At 47.8% G+C, this 20,981-nt stretch overlaps 4 protein-coding genes across 4 annotated transcripts in view; 3 read left to right on the forward strand and 1 right to left on the reverse strand.

The window, feature by feature from the left end:
- LOC139223174 (zinc finger protein 208-like) overlaps nucleotides 1–20,981 on the reverse strand; it is a 61,652-nt gene that overhangs the window by 28,856 nt on the left and 11,815 nt on the right. The gene's annotated exons all lie outside the window — the stretch shown is intronic.
- Nucleotides 374–1,911, forward strand: LOC139223300 (early growth response protein 4-like). Its single transcript, XM_070855279.1, has 2 exons — nucleotides 374–500; nucleotides 716–1,911. Exons 1-2 carry the CDS (start codon nucleotides 374–376, stop codon nucleotides 1,909–1,911), a joined length of 1,323 nt encoding a protein of 440 aa, XP_070711380.1.
- Nucleotides 5,442–14,274, forward strand: LOC139223140 (F-box only protein 41-like). Its single transcript, XM_070855106.1, has 16 exons — nucleotides 5,442–5,603; nucleotides 6,231–6,758; nucleotides 6,833–6,912; nucleotides 8,677–8,749; nucleotides 9,132–9,344; nucleotides 9,749–9,813; nucleotides 10,214–10,360; nucleotides 10,634–10,797; nucleotides 10,886–11,109; nucleotides 11,471–11,586; nucleotides 12,158–12,310; nucleotides 12,777–12,872; nucleotides 13,017–13,135; nucleotides 13,698–13,856; nucleotides 13,943–14,058; nucleotides 14,212–14,274. Exons 1-16 carry the CDS (start codon nucleotides 5,442–5,444, stop codon nucleotides 14,272–14,274), a joined length of 2,478 nt encoding a protein of 825 aa, XP_070711207.1.
- Nucleotides 16,288–19,728, forward strand: LOC139223306 (ceramide-1-phosphate transfer protein-like). The gene is made up of 6 exons (XM_070855285.1): nucleotides 16,288–16,387; nucleotides 17,101–17,159; nucleotides 18,061–18,242; nucleotides 18,365–18,512; nucleotides 18,601–18,797; nucleotides 19,492–19,728. The coding sequence occupies exons 1-6, from the start codon at nucleotides 16,297–16,299 to the stop codon at nucleotides 19,718–19,720; spliced, it is 906 nt and encodes a 301-aa protein (XP_070711386.1). The 5' UTR covers nucleotides 16,288–16,296; the 3' UTR covers nucleotides 19,721–19,728.

Here is a 20,981-nt window from a genome sequence, read left to right on the forward strand (position 1 = left end):
TCCATGTCGCCGTGCTGCCGCAGTGGAGGAAACCCCTCTCTCTCCGCTCGTGTCTACGTCGCTCTCCCGCCGGTCCTTTTATGGCGCGGGATCCCCGCCGTCACGGCCGGAAGCTGCCCATGTTTGGGCTGCTACGAAGCGCGCGGCGGGGGGAATCCCTCGCGCCGGTGCCGACCAATAAGGCCGGGCCGGGAGTTACCTAGGAGACGGAGAGTATAAAAGAGGCAGAGGAGCTCAGCATCCTCAGCATCCTCAGCACCGAGCGGACCGACTACCGGAGCACTAGTACCGGAGCACTACTAACGGGATCCGCAGCTCAGAGCCGCTTCTTCACACACTTTCTCACGAACACACTCGTCAGCCGCTTCCCGCCATGCTTCTGGAGCGCGAGGACAGCTTCATGTCGGAGTTTGAGGACGCGTGCAGCGCCTGGGTGGACAGCGTGGGCTCGAGCCCCAGCGACGGAGCCGACTCTGACGTGGGCTCACCTTTCTGCCAAGGTGTGTGTGTGCTGATCGATAACTAATAATCAGATGCAGCAGGTGATGCGTTCAGTGTTTGGTGCATTCAGGGCTCACAGTGTTGCATAACTTAACTAAAGCATCCTGCTGCAGCTGCTGTTCATGTGTTGCTGTGTGGGCTGATCAGCTGCCCACTGAGGAGATATTATGCAATGACAATAACACCCCCCCCCCCCCCCCCTCTCTCTCCTCAGTTTTCTCTCCGGGAACTGACGCCTCGGACTCGGATTTCTTCTCCGACTTCAGCGACTGCTCCTCGGACACGCTCTCGCCCTCCCTCGCCTACAGCGGCAGCTTCTTCACCGAGCCGGAGCCGGTACCGGGGCTGAGCAGCACCGCGGACGCGATCCTCAACATGATCACAGAGATCGTGGGGATCTGCACAGAGATGGAGCAGCAGCAGCAGCAGCAGCAGCAGCAGGGCGACACCGGCTCTCTCCGTGAGTCCAGCCCGCCCTCTGCGGCGCCCTCCCCGGCCACAGCTTCTGCATCGCCCCCGCTCTTCGCTCCAGCTCCCAGCTCTCAGGCCGCAGCCGAGCCGCTGCCCCCCGCCACCATCTCACACCCAGTGGTAGTTAAGAGTGAGTTTGTGACCTCCAGCTGCAGCAGCGGGTGTGGACACTCTTCAGTAGTCGGGAATGATGCTTCATACCCGGCCAGCACAGACTCTCTCCTCCCGCTCTCAGCTCTGGAGCAACAGGTGGATGTGGCTGATTTCATCGACTCCCTGCTGAGCTCCGAGGCCGCCCAGGGCGAGCACAAGCCCGTCTGCGAGGTGAAGCAGGAGCCGCTGGGTCTGGAGGACTGGCTGAGGAGTCTCGCGGCTGCACCGGGCACCGGAGGAGAATCCGCCGGCTACGTCATCAGCAGACCGGCGGGGAGGACGGAGCTCGTGCAGAGCAGCCTGCACGCCCCCCCCGCCCCCCTCCCCTCCACCCTGGACGCGCAGCTCCTCTCCTCCCTCCTGCAGGGCGCGTTCCCGATGGTCAACGTCAGCGGCGTGCACGCCACAGGAGCCCCCAAACTGGCACGCGGGGGCAGGAGAGCTCCCGCCAGGAGCGCGCCGAAGGTGAAGCCGTTCCCGTGCTCCGTGCAGGGCTGCGAGCGCCGCTTCTCGCGCTCAGACGAGCTCAACAGGCACGTGCGCATCCACACGGGACAGAAGCCCTTCCAGTGCGCCATCTGCGCGCGCAGCTTCAGCCGCAGCGACCACCTGACCACGCACACGCGCACGCACACGGGGGAGAAGCCCTTCTCGTGCGACGTGTGCGGGAAACGCTTCGCGCGCAGCGACGAGAGGAAGAGGCACGGGCGCGTGCACGTCAAGCAGCAGCTGCGCGCGCAGATGATGGCCGCCTACTCCCTGGCCCTGAACGCGCCCGGGGTGTGAGGGCGCGTGAGGTCGGCCGGTGAGGCCGCTCTGGAGTCAAGCTAAAGTTTCAGGATTTAAACCGTCAACCGGAAACGGTCAGAGAGACGTTTCCATGTGACGTCACAGTGGCCGGAAGCGGAGCAGGTGTTTCCAGGTGTTCAGAGGACTTTGACGTCCCGGTTCTGGCTCCTCTCATGGCGCATGCGTGCGGCCCACTGCAAAGGATTATGGGAGGAAGGTCCCTGCTGTTGATGATGAAGAGGAGGAGGAGGAGGAGGAGGAAGGTGGACTCTGACTTCCTGACGGGTTCAGGTGCTTCCTGTGCCCACGTGAAAGACTTTAAAGGAGCAGTGTGTAAATTATTGACCAGTCGGTGCATGAAGACGTGATTCTGATGTTTTTCTGTGACGAAGAGCTCAGTGTTTGTACTCAGCCATATTTTTCTACGTGGTTTGTCTACCTCCGAGTGTGTGTGTGAGTGTGACAGTCATGATGTCACTGAGCGCTGAGCTCAGCCCCCCCTCAGTCTGCATGGACGCCAATAAACTAACAAACACAATAACAGAGTCCAGTCTAATGATTCCTCTTCATCATCACTTTCATCTTCATCATCGTCATGGACACCGACAAACAAACAGCAGGTGTCCAGTGATCCCTGTGAGTTTTCATCATCGTCATCTTCATCTTCTTGATCTCGAGCGACATCATCTCTTTCTAACTTCATCATCGTCCTTATTAATATCACCATCATCCTCATCACCATCCTCATCAGGCTGCTGTTGCCAGGCAACAAATGCTGCCATTAGTTCTGTCAGCTCAACAGCTTTATGAGCTGTGAGGGTCGTGTTGCCGTGGTAACGGCAGCAGCACACAGACCCGGTTTGATTTCCACGGCGATGACGGGCTGACCCCGACTCTTCATCACCATCATCACCCTGATGTTTTTATTTACTCATCTGACTTCCTGTCTGTCAGCTCAGTGGTTCCTCCTGAAACCAACAGCAGGACACACGGCATCTGCTGGGGACTATTTTCAGCGGCGGATTAAACACACACACACACACACACACACACACACACACACAGCTGTCTCCACAGGCTCTCAGCGCCCTCCAGTGGTCACCACTCAGCACTATACCTGAGAGGCAGAGTGACCCTCCACCTCCCTTTAACAGACAGACAGATCAGGATCAGGTTGTTTAGGTGCTGTAGAAATTATTAATAATTATTATTATTATTGTAATAAATCTAAAACCTCAAAAACGGAGTCAGATATAAAACATGAAGCTCGTCACTCAGAAAGTACGATGTAGAAAATAATAATACAGTTTTCATCCAAAAGGTTCTGAACAACAAAGGAGAAACACACATAAAAAAGCTAATCAATAATCCTCTAATCAATAATCCCTGGTGATGTGTTATTACAGAAACACTTCTAGGAGGAAAATGTTCAAGGTGAATTTATAATCAGATCATAAGTCACACTTCAGTGTGTCACTAAAAAAGATCAAATATAATCAAAGCAGTAAACGTGGTGTCAGAGCAGAGCAGCTCCAGAGCCTCATGACTACTAACTCATTTTATAGAAAATCATCTAAACTGGTTTTGACGATGACAGTGAACTCACCGCAGATTCAGTTCTTCTCTTGTTTCAGTTCAGACCAGGAGCTTCTCAGAGTCTGTGTGGGGAAAAGGAGCTCTGACATTACTATCAATAATATAATATAAAATTATATAATATAATATAATATAATATAATATAAAATTATATAATATAATATAAAATAAAATAATATAATATAAAATTATATAATATAATATAAAATAAAATAAAATAAAATGTAAATATATAAATATTTATAAAATAATAAATAATCTACAGTATTAGTGCTTCCCCCCCCCCCATCCGCTCCGTCATCACCCCCACATCAGGACAGACACGTCACGCTGCTCTGACGTCACCAGCACGCGGCGTGGGGCGGCGGTTGGACGTTCCATCACAGAAGGCACGAGACCGGCGGGACACCGGATCGAACGGGCCGATCGACCCACAGCCGCACGAGGACGGAAGGAATTCCTGAGCGGGAAACCATGGCAACGGGTTCCGGAAGGAGGCTGCGGGGCTGACGGTGTCCGGTAGGATCAGGTGTTCTCACTGCATGTGCTCGCGCTGCTACAGGTCAGATCCGCCTCTGGCTGCACTGACACCAGAACACAGAATTCCCACGGAACCTGAAGTCATCACGTGTCACCTCCGCGCTGCTTTGAAGTGTTTCAGGAAATTAGTGACGTCACAGCAGATTTCTGTCTGACAGGAGGCAGCAAATATTCACTGAATGATCCTTTAACCTGCGGCCGGCCGGGGGCTTCTGGGAAATGTAGTTTGTTTAAAGATGCTCCAAACATTCAGGACGTCAACAGAGACCCAGTTCTCTCCTGCTGGAGTCGCTCAGTGAAGCCAGAGAAGTTCAACTTCCTGCGTTTAAAAGTACCCGGATCCTCCTCATCGTGGGGCCCATGGAGCCTGGAGGACCAGCGTCTCAGGGCCTAACTTCCTGTTAGCTTTGTGCTAACTTCCTGTTAGCCCTGTGCTAACTTCTTGAATGGGGATAAAGTTATTTGATCGTTAAAGCTGCAGAGGATTTCTAGTTGCAAACTGCCTCCAGAAAAGTGAGTGCTTTACCACAAACAGCCGTTAAATCGCTGGGTTCAAAGCCACCAGACTCCTTTGACAAAAACAGTAATTTTATGTCAGAGAACACAGGAGCTGCTGGTCTGCTGCTGCCTCGATTGGTTAATTTGTTTGTGTTATTGTGGGACTTTAAAGGGTTCATTCAAACCCGACACAAAATCTATTTAACACACAACGACAAAAATAAGCTGATAGATGAAGGCAGCAGCTCCTGTGTTCTGTGTCTTAAATTACTGTTTTTGTCAATGGAGTCTGGTGTGTTTGAAGTGGTAGACAGTCCACACCCCAGACGTTTCTTTCTTCTTGCTCATCCATCCGTACTTAAAATTCCTCTACATGGGGCTGACCAGAGGACACACACACACACACACACACACAGTCAGTGGGGTGGAAGATGCATGCTTCACTTAGCGATTAGCTTCATAGCAACACACACACACGTGTCCTACTAATGTCAAATCCAACAGGCGAGTGTGTGTGTGTGATATTGAAACATGTATCGACACGGCTGCCTTATATCCAAGTGTGACTATAACTCTCACACACACACACACACAGACACACACACATTTTATTGAAGCTTTGATAGTTTTTAATCTACAGATTTCACTCTCATTAAATCTTTATCTCAACAAAATCAATTATGTAGCACACACACACACACACACACACACACACACACACACACACGCTTAAACACAGGACCTGAGTAAAAACTGGGTCAGTGTGTGTGTGTGTGTGTGTGTGTGTGTGTGTGTGCAGAAGGAAGGAGTGTTTTCATCCTTTCCTACCAGACTTTCTCTCTGTTGTTTCTGAGCTGTCCCTGTTTTATCTTCCAGCTCCCTGGTGAAGCAGCATGTCTTCCTCCTCTTCATCCTCCTCCTCCTCCTCCTCTTCCTCGGAGCTGCCCTACTTTTGTCCTCGCTGTGGTGACGAGTTTCGTTTCTCATCTGTACCTGAGCTCCGGGCTCACCTGGTCAGCCGGCACACCTACGAGACCCTGCTGGTGCTTTCACAGGTAATTCACACAGGCTGCAGCTAATCAATGTTTCCATCATCGATCAGTCTGCTAGTCGGTTTCTTGATCAGCTGTTTGGTCTGTAAAATGTGAGAAAATGTCTTGTTATTATTATATTATTGCTCTGCAATGTTATGTCACTGGGTTCAAAGGAACCAAACTCCATTGGGAAAAACATTCATTTTACCACACAGTAGCTGCTACTCTGCTGCTGCCTCCATCAGTCAGTGTGTTTGTATTATTGTGTGATTTTGGTGTTTTAAAGGGTCAGTTTGAATCCAAAATAATAATAATAATAATATTATTATTATTATTATAACACACACTGACTGATGGAGGCAGCAGCAGACCAGCAGCTCCTGTGTCCTGTTCTCTAAAATCCCTGTTTTAGTGAATGTAGTCTGGTGTGTGTGCTGTTTGTGGTTAAACCAAAAGGATCTTCCAGGTCTCTCTCTGTAGGGATCCTTTCTCTGTAGGGATCCTTTCCATGATGCTGTCACACACTTAGAATAACACTCTGAGCCTTCTTTTTTGGCTTGAAAAATGACTAAAACCATTATAATAATGAAGTAAACTGCTGTAAAGTAAAGGCTGCTCTCACCAGAGCACCCTAATCTTGGATTTCAGGCTCGGGTCAGAAGCTCCAGACCTGGTGCTGTCCTCCCACTCCCCGGCCCAGCTGTATCCCAGAGACAGAGCTCCTCTCTGGGCATGGAAGCCCACAGCCTCCACCTGCCGCTGGCCTGCCTGGATCTCGCCTCGTCGTCCGCCTCCGTCCGCCTGCTCAGGGAAATGTTGGGCCCGTCAGATCGAGCTCTCCCTCCCTCTGTGGGACCTCCAGTGGACCCGTCCACCGCTCTGGCCCTGCCCGGCTCTCTGGAGCCTTTTCCCGGGAGGACGCTGGGGCTCCAGCTGGGCCTGGAGGTGGGGCTGTCGGTGGGCGTGGGGCTGGAGGAGAGGCTGGGGCTGGGGCTGGATCGAAAAATCGCCCGCACGTTCGCGGAGGTGGAGGAGAGGGTGAACCGGCGCGTGGGTCGACTGAAGGTGGAGCTGCAGCGGAGGGAGGCGGAGCTAGAGCTGGAGAGGCGGGACGGGGAACGCCTGAAGAGCGAGAAACAGGAAGTGGAAGAGAGGGCGGCGTACCTGTCCAGACAGGTGGGCGGAGCTGTGATACTGGAGTCAGGCCACAAACATCCTCTTCACCTGATCTGAGTTTGGATTTCTTTCAGGTGTCTGCTGCCATGGAGATGATGGAGCGACTAAAGAAAGATCTGGAAGGAAAAGAGAGCGAGCTGAAGGAACGACAGCAGTCAGTAACTTTCCATCTGTCTGAATCTGTTTTTACATTTTTAATTTGCTTTTTTTAAATATTCACACGATAAGCAGCCTCCTTGTCTCCCAGTGGGTCAGAAATCTGTGGCTCAAAATGTGTTCCTCCTAAAAACCAAATCAGGTTAAAGGTACGTTAAAAAAGACTCAGAGGTTTCCCTGCTGGAAAAATTGCCATAATTTGTGTCATGAATCGCGCTGCTTCTAAGAGTCATAATAACTCGGTCAAATCTGAGCTCACACACATATTTTTAGATCTAGGATGAGTCAAACATACTGAGGACGTCATTATCTTCTGTGCCGTCTGGAAATAAACGTCCAAACATCCACTCAGAAATGAGGGATTAAAGGCGCTCAGTGTGGCTGCAGAACCTCATAGAGAATCTGTCTGTTTTTAGGTTTCCTTCAGTCTCCCAGTGATCCACTGACAGCTGTCTGATCGTTAATGGATCCACTGCGGACCGGAGCTGCTCTCAGATAATTCGGCTCATATCTAACTGTGCTAAAATGTAAAGAAATGTCGGCTTCATCTGTTATCTGGAGAACATATTGTACCCTCAGTCCTCAGACCTGCAGCGCAGATAAAACCGCAAACCAGCGGGGGAGTGAGAGAAAGATAGAAACTATAGTATAGTAAATATAGTCAGGTAAATATAAATGAGTATAGATACATGCCTACTGTTATCATACAGAGCAGCTGTTTTTGTCTCATGTTTAAAATGTTTTTATGGTTTCATGCAACACAGACTGAGGAGACGCCATGTTTCCTCTGCGCACACACACACACACACACACACACACACACACACACGCTCGGCTGTGGTGACGGATGAGAGGCGACAGGGAGGCGCTGCAGCCCTGAGGCTCGTCTCTGAGGTCACTCGCTCTGTTTGTGTGGCCTCACGTTTCTGCAGATTGTTGTGGTTTTTCGTGCCTTCGTGTGTTTTCTTGTGACACTTATAGTCGTAATTATCTGGTGCTCATTGTGACACCTCGCCAGGAGCAGGAGTAATGTCCAAATCTAGGCCGTTTCTATTGTTTGATGGCGTGTCTCACATACACATACTTTACAATGAAATAAAGCTCATTCAGGTTTCAAATATAACTATTTCTTTTCAATCAAACAGCCGTTATGTTACTCTGTTCAAAGCCACCAGACTCCATTGACAAAAATAGTGATTTAACCCCACAGACCACAGGAGCTGCTGGTCTGCTGCTGCCTCCATCTGTTAGTCTGTTTGTGTTATTGTGTGTGACACAAATATTGTTTTGGATCCAAACTAAACACTAAAGTCACACGATAACACAAACACACTAACCAGTCGAGGCAGCAGCAGACCAGGAACTACTGTGTTCTGTGAGGTAAAATGAGTGTTTTTGTCAATGGAGTCTGGTGGCTTTGAACTAAGCAACAGTTCTGATAGCAGAAGCGATAAAATCATATTTAAACCAATATTTTACATCAAATTATTGCTTTCTTTAATAAGTGGGATAACGTAGAGTGAACGGCAGGGAGGTCCGCTGATCTGATCCTGACCAGCGTCAGTGTGGTCTGTGCTGCTCTGCAGCACGTCAGTGTCCTTCTCTGGTTGACTGGTCACAGTTAGCCAGATAGCCGGAGACTGTTAATAATGTATCCTAGAAACGCACGCTGACGGCCAACATGGCGTCTACAGATTGGTCTTAACAAAGACGGACTTGGAATTAATTTATGTGTGTGTGTGTGTGTGTGTGTGTGTTTCAGGGAGATGGTGGACATCGAGTGTTTCCTGAGGGAGACGGCAGAGAAGGAGGCCACGGCCAAATCCAGACTACAGGTGACCCCAAAGATCTTCTACTGTCGCCTCGACTGAAGGGACGCTTCGGGTTCTGGGGAATTTAGCTGAGAATGAGGAAAACAAAATGCTTCTCTGTGTGTCTGTGTGGAGTTTTTGTTCTTTATATATAGAAAATAAGACGGCAGCGTAGTCCTCTGAGGCTAAAAGAGCTTGTTGATCCACTGCCAGGCTCAGAGTGTTATTCTAAGTGTGTGACAGCATCATGGAAAGGATCCCTACAGAGAGAGACCTGGAAGATCCTTTTGGTTTAACCACAAACAGCACACACACCAGACTACATTCACTAAAACAGGGATTCTAGAGAACAGGATTTTCACCCACTCTGTATCTTCTGGAGGTAAAATGATGTTTTTGATTCCAGGTGTTTATCGAGACGTTGTTGGAACGCGCCGACCGAGCAGAACAACAGTTACTGCTGCTCAGCGCTCACACACACCACAACCACTACACTTACGCCGACCCATACACACTCACAGAGGAATACACACCTGCACCTGGCCGAGGAGGACGCAGTCTGGACGGCAGCACTGATGACATCATCGCAAACAAGATGCAGGAAACCATCGGAAACCGGGTGAGAAAAAACAAAATAAAATATTATTAATTTAATATTATTTGTGTTGAAATGAGAAAACAGGTGCATTAATTAAGGATAAAACTTATTAATTATGGAGGGAAAATGTGATTTACAAGTATTTTATCAGATTTACAAATGTTATATTAATATATATATATGTATTAATATAATATATATATATATATATTATATTAATACATATATATATATACACCAATGAGCACCTGAGCACCAGTTGATTTAGTTTCCCTGTAAAGTTTGCAGTTGGTGTGATTGTTTAGAACCTGTAAAATCTCCAGTATGTTCCTTTAAATTTCCACCGACGTCCTACCAGGATTAACTTTACTCCACATTTCATCCTTGTTCTTCTTCACCTTCCTCCTCCTCCTCCTCTCATGCAGAGGAGCTACAGTGTTTCGGGCTCCTACAGGCTGGGAGAGCAGCTGCACAGCCACCATCACTACAGGTACCTGAACGCACCACGAGCATCAGTTTGAACCCTAACAGAACCTGAACTAGACGCTCTTATTCTGAAACATTACTGAGCCTTAAATGTTTTCATTAAATCACATTTTTTTAGACATAATTAGAGCTTCTGATATTTGCACAGTTTCACTAATAACTGAGATTAATTTTAATTAATTTTATTTTATGTTTTATGGTTTCAAATCCACCGTATTTCAGAGTGTCCGTGTGATCACTGCCCTCACCAGAGCTAACTATCTTAACTAGCTAAACTAGCTAAACTAGTCTCAAAGGTTTGCACAGCAGAAACAGAAAAGAGAAACTTGTATGTTTTCTTGTTGGCGGTGCGTTTGAGGGACAGTCTCTGATATATTCTGACGTGTCCTCGCTCTGCCTCCCAGCGGGCTGACGGGTCGGATGCGGACGATGTCTCTGGGCTCAGGGGGGTGGGATAGCGAGGGGGGGCTGGTGTACCTCCGCCCCCAATGCCACCCCCCACCCTGGACTCGACGAGAGCGAGGAGGAGGAGGAGGAAGAGAGAGACTGTGGTACGTAGCAGAGTTATTATTCTAGATTTATATTTCAGCTTTTATCCCTTTACAGGCATCTGGTTTGCTACGCTCCCACACCATCGCCTCACAGCGGACATCTTTAAAGAAATGATCAAAATCGATGCAGCACATATTCTTCGTGGATGTCGGCCTAGTGGCCTCGGTTGGAACTGCAGGTCACATGACGTGCCGATATCCTAAAAAGCTTTTCCTGTCATGATCCTCCTCCTCTTCCTCCTCCCCCCCCCCCCCCCCCCCCTGTGTTTCCAGGGTCGGGGAGGGAGGATGTGGGAGAACGTGGAGCAAAAGAAACCGTCGCCACCACAGCACTGAGGAAGAGGAGGAGGAGGAGGAGGAGGAAGAGGAGGAGGAATCCTGGAGCAGCGCTGAGATGAGGAGACTCGTCTTCGCCAGGACTGGAACACCTGGCTCAGGTAAACTCCGCCTCCTTGTTGTGAAAAACTCAGCACTTCCTGTGACTCCTTCACAATAAAAGTCCTCTTTCCTGTCCCCTCCTTGCAGACGCCCCCTCCTCCCTCCGCTCCACCCCCTCCCGTCGTCACGGTGACAGGAGCCTGGGGGCGGAGGCCTTGCGGCTGAGGGCGGGGCTCTTCTGCGTGTTCCCGTATTTGGACTCCCGCTCCCTGCTGAGCGCGGCAGAGGTCTGCTCCGATTGGCGGTTTGTTGCCAGGCACCCGGCGGTTTGGACACGCCTCCGGCTGGAGAACGGCAGGGTGTCGGCCGAGGTAGAGGAGCCTTCATCATCTTCATCATCTTCATCATCTTCATCTCGACTCATGTTACGGTTATAACTAATAATATAATGATAATAATGATGTTATAATTAATAATATAATATATTTTATTTGACTCCTACTGATGAACTTTCTATAAAAATAAAAATATCGTCCATATAAATCTATAAAAATATAAATTGGCAGCTCTGATGTTTTGTTTTAGGTTGTTTAAGAATCACATTTTAGCCCCAAAACTTAATTTTCTAAAGCTCACTGTAGTTTTTAATCACACACACAGGAGGACACGGGGAGTTTGTTCGGGACTATTTTCAGCAGATTAATTTACATTTGTGTGTGTGTGTGTGTTTAGTTCCTGACCACTCTGTCTCAGTGGTGTACTCAAACTCAGTCTGTGGTTCTGAACAACCTGAAGCCTCGAAGTCGACGAGCCGACGAGACGAGAGAGGATTACCACAGTAACACACGGTAACACACACACACACACACACACAGTCACACACACACACACACACACACACACACACACACACACAGTCACACACACACACACACACACACACACACACACACACACACACAGTCACACACACACACACACACACACACACACACACACACACACACACACACAGTCACACACACAACTAACCATGACAACTAAACGCCTAAAACCAACCCTAACCTGACCCTGATTCTACCCTGAACCTAAAAACAAAGACAGACACACAGACACACAGACACACAGACACACAGACACACACACAGACACACAGACACACAGACACACAGACACACAGACACACAGACACACAGACACACAGACAGACAGACACACACACAGACACACAGACACACAGACACACAGACAGACAGACAGACAGACAGACACACAGACACACAGACACACAGACACACAGACACACAGACAGACAGACGGCTCTCGGGGGACGGACCCTGAGACGCGCTGGAAAAAGGAAGTGTTAGCGAGGAGTGCATTGTGGGTGTTGTAGTTGACGAGGCGTGCTTCCTGTCTCAGGGGCGGCGCGGAGGCGGGGGTGGAGGCCCTGCTGCGCTCAGCGGGGGGCAGTCTGCTCCACCTGTCTGTCTCTCAGTGTCCTCACATCCTCACCGACAGGACGCTGTGGCTCGCCAGCTGCTACAGCAGGAACCTGCAGACGCTCACCTACAGGTCACCTGATTACCTGTCTGTCTGATTAACTGTCCGTTTACCTGTCTGTCTGTTAACTATTAATTATTAACTGTCCGTTTACCTGTCTGTCTGCTCACGTGACTGTCTGATTAACTGTCTCTCTTTACCTGGCTGCCTATTTATCTGTCTGTCTGTTTACCTGTATGTTTGCCTGTCTTTCTCTCTTTGCCTGTCTGCCTAACCGTCTGTCTGTTTACCTGTCTGCCTATTTATCTGTCTGTTTACCTGTCTTTCTCTCTTTGCCTGTCTGCCTAACCGTCTGTCCATTTACCTGTCTGTCTGATTAACTTCTCTTTACCTGTCTGCCAATTTACCTGTCCGTCTGTTTACCTGTCTGCCTACCTGTCTGCCTACCTACCTATCTATCTGCCTGTCTGTCTTCCCACCTGTCTGTCTGCCCTCCTGTCTGTCCCGTCTACCTGTCTGCCCTCCTGTCTGTCTGCAGGAGCTCGTCGGACCCCCTGGGTCAGGAGGTGCTGTGGGCTCTGGGCGCAGGCTGCAGGAACATCAGCAGCCTGCAGGTGGCGCCGGCTCAGCCGTGGTCAGTACAGGCCACGCCCCCCCCCCCCCCCACACACACACACACACACACACACACACACACACACACACTCAGGTCTTTGTTTCTGTGCTGAAGCTGAAACAGGTGAACTCACCTGAGCCGTACCACCTCTCCTCTTTCCAGCCAACAACCCGCTCGCTTCGGGAACCGCTGCCTTCAGACGATCGGTCGATGCTGGCCACGCCTCCGCTCGCTCAGTGTGGGCGGGGCCGGCTGCGGGACTCAGGGATTGGTTGCTGTGGGTGAGTGACAGCTAACAAACAAAAGGAGGATTTAATCATTCCACCTTAAGAGAACGTGATTCTGGTCCAGGGACAAACTTTAGATCGATCAATCAATCAATCAATCAATCAATCAGATGTGTTGGAAAAGTGAATCTAACTTGTCGTCTCGTGTGTGCGTGTGTGTGTCTGTGTGTGTGTCTCTGTGTGTGTGTGTCTGTCTCTCTGTGTGTGTGTGTGTCTCTGTCTGTGTGTGTGTGTGTGTGTGTGTGTGTGTGTGTGTGTGTCTGTGTGTGTGTGTGTGTGTGTGTGTGTGTGTGTGTGTGTGCGTGTGTCTCTGTCTGTGTGTGTGTGTGTGTGTGTGTGTGTGTCTGTGTGTGTGTGTGTGTGTGTGTGTGTCTGTGTGTGTGTGTGTGTGTGTCTCTGTGTGTGTGTGTGTGTGTGTGTGTGTGTGTGTGTGTGTGTGTGTGTCTGTGTGTGTGTGTGTGTGTGTGTGTGTGTGTCTGTGTGTGTGTGTGTGTGTGTCTCTGTGTGTGTGTCTGTGTGTGTGTGTGTGTGTGTGGCTCTGTGTGTGTGTGTGCAGTGCGTACCTGCTCTCACCTGCAGCTCTTGGAGTTGGACCGTATTACCGATCTCGGCCTGCAGGTGGCGTCTGATCTGTGTGCGGTCGGACTGAGGAGTCTGGAGACGCTGATCCTGACGCACACGCCCGTCAGCGGTCAGGCCATCCTGCACTTCCACAGTGAGACACGTTACCACCGTCCACACACCACTGCCCCGGCGCCGTCGTGCCGCCCGGCTGATCGAGCGCCCTCTGTGTCTCCCCAGGTGTGTGCCGCAACATCAGGAGTATCGCGGTCGAGGTCTCTGCGGAGGATTACTTCGAGGAGCCGGACTCTCAGGAAGCTCGACATCTGTTCGGAGAAATTCTCACCACTCTGAAGGTGAGTTAAGTCCTGCTCTCTGATTGGCCGGCAGGTAAGGTAAGGTAAGGTAAGGTAAGGTAAGGTAAGGTAAGGGAAGGTAAGGTAAGGTAAGGTAAGGTAAGGGAAGGTAAGGGAAGGTGAAGCCTTCATGTGGTGTTTGTTTCCCTTCAGGTTCTTCAGAAGCGTCCTGGACTGGAGGAAGTTCTGAAGGTTAAAGCTGAAGGATTCTGCTGACCTCAACACACACACACTCACACACACACACAGAGACACACACACACACTCACACACACACACACACACACACACACGCGCACACACACACACACACACACACACACACACAGAGACACACACACACACACACACACACTCACACACACAGAACTTTAATTAAATTTAATTTCTTCATACTAATCAATCACTTTCAGAAGCAACACAATTAATATAAAGCAGTGACTTCCTGTTGGTCCAGACCGACCAGAGGAGACATAACAGGACATTACTTTGAGATGAAAGTGTTTCTCAAATCATTTCTAAAAGACTGTTTCTGTTCCATATTTCAATGTTTCCAGACTACATTCACAAAAACAGGGATTTTAGCTCACAGGACTCAGGAGCTGCTGCTCTGCTGCCTCCACCAGTCAGTGTGTTTGTGTTATTGTGTGATACACAAATATTGTGTTGGACCCTATTAACCCTTTAAGAGTCACACAACAACACAGACACACTGACTGATGGAGGCAGCAGCAGAGCAGCAGCTCCTGTGTCCTGTTCTCTAAAATCCCTGTTTTAGTGAATGTAGTCTGGTGTGTGTGCTGTTTGTGGTTAAACCAAAAGGATCTTCCAGGTCTCTCTCTGTAGGGATCCTTTCCATGATGCTGTCACACACTTAGAATAACACTCTGAGCCTGTCAGTGGATCAAACAAGATCTTTTAGTGGACCTACTGTGATCTGCTGGACCAGTTCCAACACTTTTACTACCTACCAGTCACTCAGACACCAGGATGTGGACAGAGAGGGACCAGGGGGAGAAACAGTGGAGTTCTCCTTTAATACCTGGTTGAGTTTCAGTCTTAACCTCGCACACACAGAAACAGCTTAAATCTTTACCTGATCCACCGTCTGCCAAACACTTCAGACACTCAGGAGGTCATAAAACACAGAAAACAGGACACCAAACCTTTCCAGTCCTTTAGATAAACCCTTAAACCCTTTACACTAACTTTATTTCACGTCAATGTGCCACAAAGTGTTTTTGCACCGTGGAAAGAGAATCCCTGAACCACTTGATCTCCCTGAGCTCAAACCTTAAACACTGCACGAAGAACAGAGACGTTCTGAACCCTCTTTCCTTTCTAGCAAAGCTCACCACAGATTTACTTCCCCTGAAAACACCCAGATTCTCCTTTAGCAAACCTTCATCTGTAGCGTTAGCCAACCAACAAGCGTGAAGTCTGATGTCCCCCCAGGAAGGATTTGATCATTCCACCTTAAAAAGCCATAATTCTTGTGCTGAAGTGACAGAGTTAAGTGACTTTAGACTGAAAACACACGTATGCACAAATATACTTGCACAAGACACATCGAGTCATGCGCCAAAGACATCAATCAATCAGTCATCAATCAATCAATCAATCAATCAGGTGTGTTGGAGAAGTGAATCCATCACGTGTCATTCAACGTCTTTATAAGAGTTCCAGGTGCTACATGTGTGATTTTACCTTCAATAAATCTTTTTCTCGCCACTTTTGGAGACTTGTGTCATTAATGAAGCACCTGCTGCAGACGCTCTGCTGTCCCACTGTTATTACAGACAGTGAACTCACCACAGACGGTGGACTGTCCCACTGTTATTACAGACAGTGAACTCACCACAGACGGTGGACTGTCCCACTGTTATTACAGACAGTGAACTCACCACAGACACTGGACTGTCCCACTGTTATTACAGACAGTGAACTCACCACAGTCAGGGTGTGTGTGTGTGTGTGTGTGTGTGTGTGTGTGTGTGTGTGTGTGTGTGTGTGTGTGAGATAAACTGCAGGACGAAGGTCAAGTGCGAAGGTCGTCCTGAGGTGTGTGTGTGTGTTAGCTGTGGGCGAGCGAGCGACCTTTAACCCCAGCGAGAGAGAAGAGAGTGTGAAGGCTTGTAAACAGTGTCTGTGTGTTTTTAGTGGAGGATTTAAAGGGAGAGTGTGTGTATTTTTTGTGTATTTGTGTGTATTTGTGTGTGTGTGTGTGTTGTGGTCACCATGGTCTTCCTCCGGCGGACGACGCTGCTTCGCTTCCTGCTGCTGTCGGCCATGTTGGCTCTGCTCCTCTTCGTCAGCTCCTTCTGGCTCCGTGAGTTTCCTCCGTCACTGTCGACTGTCAGCGCCTGTCGGCCATCTTGGCTCCGCCTCGCTTCCTCTCTCTCCCAGCTACCGTTAGCTCGTTAGCTTTTGTTATAAATGGGTGGGAAATAACGGTATGCGCCCCCTTGTGGTGGCTACATGGAGCGCTAACTTTTATCCTTTTCTTTTGAGGATATTTGTAAATTACATTCCTGAGTGAAGCAGACTGGACTCATTATTTATGAGATAATAAAATTAACCTAACTAGTGGCTAAACGATTTCCACATAAACCCACTAAAAAAGAGCTAAAAGAGCTCCGATCGGCTCGTAGTTCATAACTATTAATTATTAAAATGAATATTGTGATTCAGTGGTGTGAAATTTATTCAAACTATGTTAAACAAACTGACAGAACGAGTAGAGGGCCTGAAGATGACAAGTAAAAATGTTATTAATGGATTTAAGAGTGTGTATCTATTCTAATGTAGCTGCTAATATAAATAACATTTACGACTGTAGCTACGTCAGTCCGTGGTGTTACAGGTGTTACAGGCTACATCCTGGATGCTATCAGGCTTCAGGCTAGTTAACATTAGCGGCTCCGTCCTGCTTGTAAATAGATTTGTGTGAATAAGTCATTTAGTTCTCATCCTAATAACATTTATAACTAATGTAGGAATAAGGATTATGAAGGTATTTATACTGTAAAACTGTCTCTGCAGCTCAGGGTGGAGTCTGTGGCAGCGCCTGGCAGCCATGTTTGAGCTTTTACCACCAAATGGTAGCGCACACACACACACACACACACACACACATTAAATACACACACACACACACATTAAATACACACACACACACACATTAAATACACACACACACACACATTAAATACACACACACACACACACTAAATACACGCATTAAATACACACACACACACACACATTAAATACACACACACACACACACACACACACACACACACACATTAAATACACACACACACACACTAAATACACACATTAAATACACACACACACACACACACACATTAAATACACACACACATTAAATACACACACACACACACACACACACACTAAATACACACATTAAATACACACACACACATTAAATACACACACACACACACTAAATACACACATTAAATACACACACACACATTAAATACACACACACACACACTAAATACACACATTAAATACACACACACACATTAAATACACACACACACACACACACACACACTAAATACACACATTAAATACACACACACACATTAAATACACACACACACACATTAAATACACACACACACACACACACACACACTAAATACACACATTAAATACACACACACACACATTAAATACACACACACACACATTAAATACACACACACACACACATTAAATACACACACACACACACATTAAATACACACACACACACACACACACACACATTAAATACACACACACACACAGGACAGTCTTTATCACACGTTTTAAAAACACCTGTCCAGACTACATAATGGTCTAAACCTCACAGAGAGACAATTAGTTTAAATCCACATAAAGGACATAAAGAAGGAAACATCTTATGAGCACTGAGATAAACAGTATAAAAGATAAAAACCTTCCTGTATTTTTCTCTCTCAGCCTGAGCCTCCATTGGTCCCCGGGGAGTGGGTGGGGCCTGCTGAAGCACCGCCCCTCCTGCAGGAGTGTCCCGGCCAATCGTTTCAGGCCCGGCGTCTGCTGCAGTATTTAAAGTCCAGCCTGGCGAAGGACGACGACGTCCTGCTGGAGCCGTACCTGCAGAGCTGGGATCAGCTCCTCAAGTACACCAACAAACCTTTTAGCAGACTGCTACCGTAGCCAGTTAGCTTAGCTTAGCTTAGCTAGCTTAGCTTAGCTCAGTCTAAAGATGTCGACCAACAGAAGACTCACTTCTCTCTTTCAGCTTCATGGAGTCTCTCGGCACGATGGTCAGCTTCTTTTCTCAGAAGGTGAAGGAAAAGGTCGTACTGATACGAGAGCGTTCACTCAAACACGCCGTGGAGGCTCATGGGAAACGTGGTCGCCCCGACAGCTCTGGACTACAAACTGGGGTGAGAGTCAGAGGAGTGTTGGAGAAACATGTCTGGATGATGCTACGTGATCTAATTTGCAGCTGATCTCCTCCTTTTTGCTCTCGAGGCCTATCGATCGCTTCGGTCCATGGTGGAGGCGGAGCTGAAAGAGGGCGCGGTCGACTTCTCCCGCCGGACGGAGTCTGGCTGCAGGACGCTGCTGCGGCTGCATCGATCTCTGCTGTGGCTGAAGCTCATGTTGGCGGGTTTGGCCGAAGGACCGGACGCAGAAGGACGATATAAAACGCCTGGAGAGCTGAGCAGGTGTTTACAGAGTGATCATGTCCTGGATGGATTTAGTTTAAGTTACACCTTCCTACCAAACATGTCACATCAGCTGTGTAAAGCACAGAAACTCTGTTGTTTAGTGAATTTAACACACTTTTTTACAATTTTAGTCCTGAATCTGAATCTTTTTGTGATCCGAATTGAGAAAAATGCAGTTTCTGCCGTCTCAAACACAGAAATACCTGAAAAAACATGGCGGTGACACAGTGGGAAGAGTGGGGGGGGCAGAGATTCACCTTAGGCCTCTTCCTCTCTGGAGGGGGGGTCAGAGGAGCGTCAGCCATCAGGACAACCCTACTAAGACGATGTATTAATGCTAACGTTAGCTAGCTCAGCTAATCCACTAGTACTAGAACTGATTCCATTACTTCTGCAGCTCTGAGGTTCATTTAACGGACATCCTTCACTGTAAAGAACGAGAAATAACATCAACCATCAATCTGGATCTTAAAGCTAAAATAAAAAAGGGGGCGGGAGTGTTCATGATTAGTTCAAGGACCAGTAACATCGTCAGAGAACAGAGCGTCGCCTCAGATCAGATGAACGATAAACTTTTTCTGTAGCGCCACCATCAGGCCGACGTGTTAATGTGTCCAATATGTTTGTTACGATCACAGAATCTTTTTAGACTCACGACTTTACCTACAGGAAACTCTTTGTCTTCCCTCAGGGATGCGTACAGGGTGGCGTTGGCGCCCCACCACCCCTGGGTGCTCCGTCAGGCCGCGGAGCTCGTCTTCCTCGCCCTCCCGGACAGACGGTACTTCCTGCAGTTGGTGTGTGTGCAGCACCAGCGGGAGGCCACGCCCGTCCTGCGCGTCATCATCCACGCCCTGACGCTCGTGCACACGCGAACTCAGCGAATCCTGGCGGAGCACGGCATGCTGGAGCTGCCCTGAACGCAGCACGCCAGCACGGACGGACCGCAGACGATCTGTCGACAGCTTCTCGAGTCCAGAAACCACCGACACGTGACTGCATGTAGTTTATTTTGGTCACACACATGTTGCAGAGCAGACAAGCAGACTCACACTGAGGGTTTTACGGCGGCGTGCAGGATGGAAGCAGCGTGCGCTTCATGGTGCTGCAGAGGTAAAAACCAGGATGTTTACTGTTAATAGCCGAGTTATACGTGAGGAAAACATGCACTTTAAGGCACCGTATGCTGCTTTCAGGACCACATGGGATTTGGAAGTGCTCTGAAATGACATTCATCAAGGTACCGACACATCCATAAAAAACAATTAGGAATTCATCAGAGAGTTGAAGTGCTGAACAAGTCGATCTAAACCGTCTGTGGAAATGTCTCATTTCCCAGTTACCCTGAATGCAACATTAAAAACAAGATGGCTCCGTGGTTACAAGGAATAAAAACATTAAACTAATTAAAATGTGAGAAGCATCACCGAGCAGTTTCAGGCTGAATCTGTGTGAAAGACTAAACTTTCAACACGTCGAAGATTAACGAGTGAATTTTACAGGAGCAGAAAATACAACAGGAAGCAGAACAACTATTTACAGGAAGTGTAAAAGCCGTCAGATCAGATTATTTCTCTCATTACAGAAACAGGGATTACCTGTATAATCTTTCTTCTTGTAATTTAAAATCTAAAATCACAAAGAAATTCAGTTTAGAAGGAACAACAATGAACTGTTTGAGTACTTTTCAGTTTACAGTCTTTATCTTTTGGTACCGTTATTATTTAAAATGGTAAATTACTTTTCATCAAGTATTCGATTAAATATTCCAGCAATATTTGTTTTCTTTTATCCAAAACATCTGTTGGACATTTTACATTAAAACACACGTCTGTAAGTAAAATAGTTAATTATTTATCGACTAATTGATTATTTTGTTTTCTTTTCATCAGAACGTATCACTTGAAATGTTTTATTCAGTTTAATATTTGGATTAATCATTAAAAGTTCTGTTGATTACAAACATTAGTGCTGATACCAGTTTCAGTACACTAAAATAAATCAACGGATTTTCTTTCAATTTACTGATCAATCAATTGTTTTAGCACCTTTCTGTTTGTGGGCTGGATCCCATTTGACTCTTTTTTTGGTACCAACCAGAACAAAACCTGCCGTTTCTGTACAGAAGCTAAATGTGGTCTGAATAAAATGATTTAAATCAGCGAAAAGAAACTAAGTGAG

Source organism: Pempheris klunzingeri, chromosome 23 (genome assembly GCF_042242105.1).
Source record: "Pempheris klunzingeri isolate RE-2024b chromosome 23, fPemKlu1.hap1, whole genome shotgun sequence".
NCBI classification, from domain to species: Eukaryota; Metazoa; Chordata; class Actinopteri; order Acropomatiformes; family Pempheridae; genus Pempheris; species Pempheris klunzingeri.

Coding starts and splice junctions, on each gene's coding strand:
- LOC139223300 (XM_070855279.1), top strand. CDS start 374: ATGCTTCTGGAGCGCGAGGACAGCTTCATGTCGGAGTTTGAGGACGCG. Junction 501..715: donor GGGCTCACCTTTCTGCCAAG/GTGTGTGTGTGC, acceptor CTCTCTCCTCAG/TTTTCTCTCCGGGAACTGAC.
- LOC139223140 (XM_070855106.1), top strand. CDS start 5,442: ATGTCTTCCTCCTCTTCATCCTCCTCCTCCTCCTCCTCTTCCTCGGAG. Junction 10,361..10,633: donor GGAGGAAGAGAGAGACTGTG/GTACGTAGCAGA, acceptor CTGTGTTTCCAG/GGTCGGGGAGGGAGGATGTG. Junction 13,857..13,942: donor GGCCATCCTGCACTTCCACA/GTGAGACACGTT, acceptor GTGTCTCCCCAG/GTGTGTGCCGCAACATCAGG.
- LOC139223306 (XM_070855285.1), top strand. CDS start 16,297: ATGGTCTTCCTCCGGCGGACGACGCTGCTTCGCTTCCTGCTGCTGTCG. Junction 16,388..17,100: donor CGTCAGCTCCTTCTGGCTCC/GTGAGTTTCCTC, acceptor CTGTCTCTGCAG/CTCAGGGTGGAGTCTGTGGC. Junction 18,243..18,364: donor AGCTGGGATCAGCTCCTCAA/GTACACCAACAA, acceptor TCTCTCTTTCAG/CTTCATGGAGTCTCTCGGCA.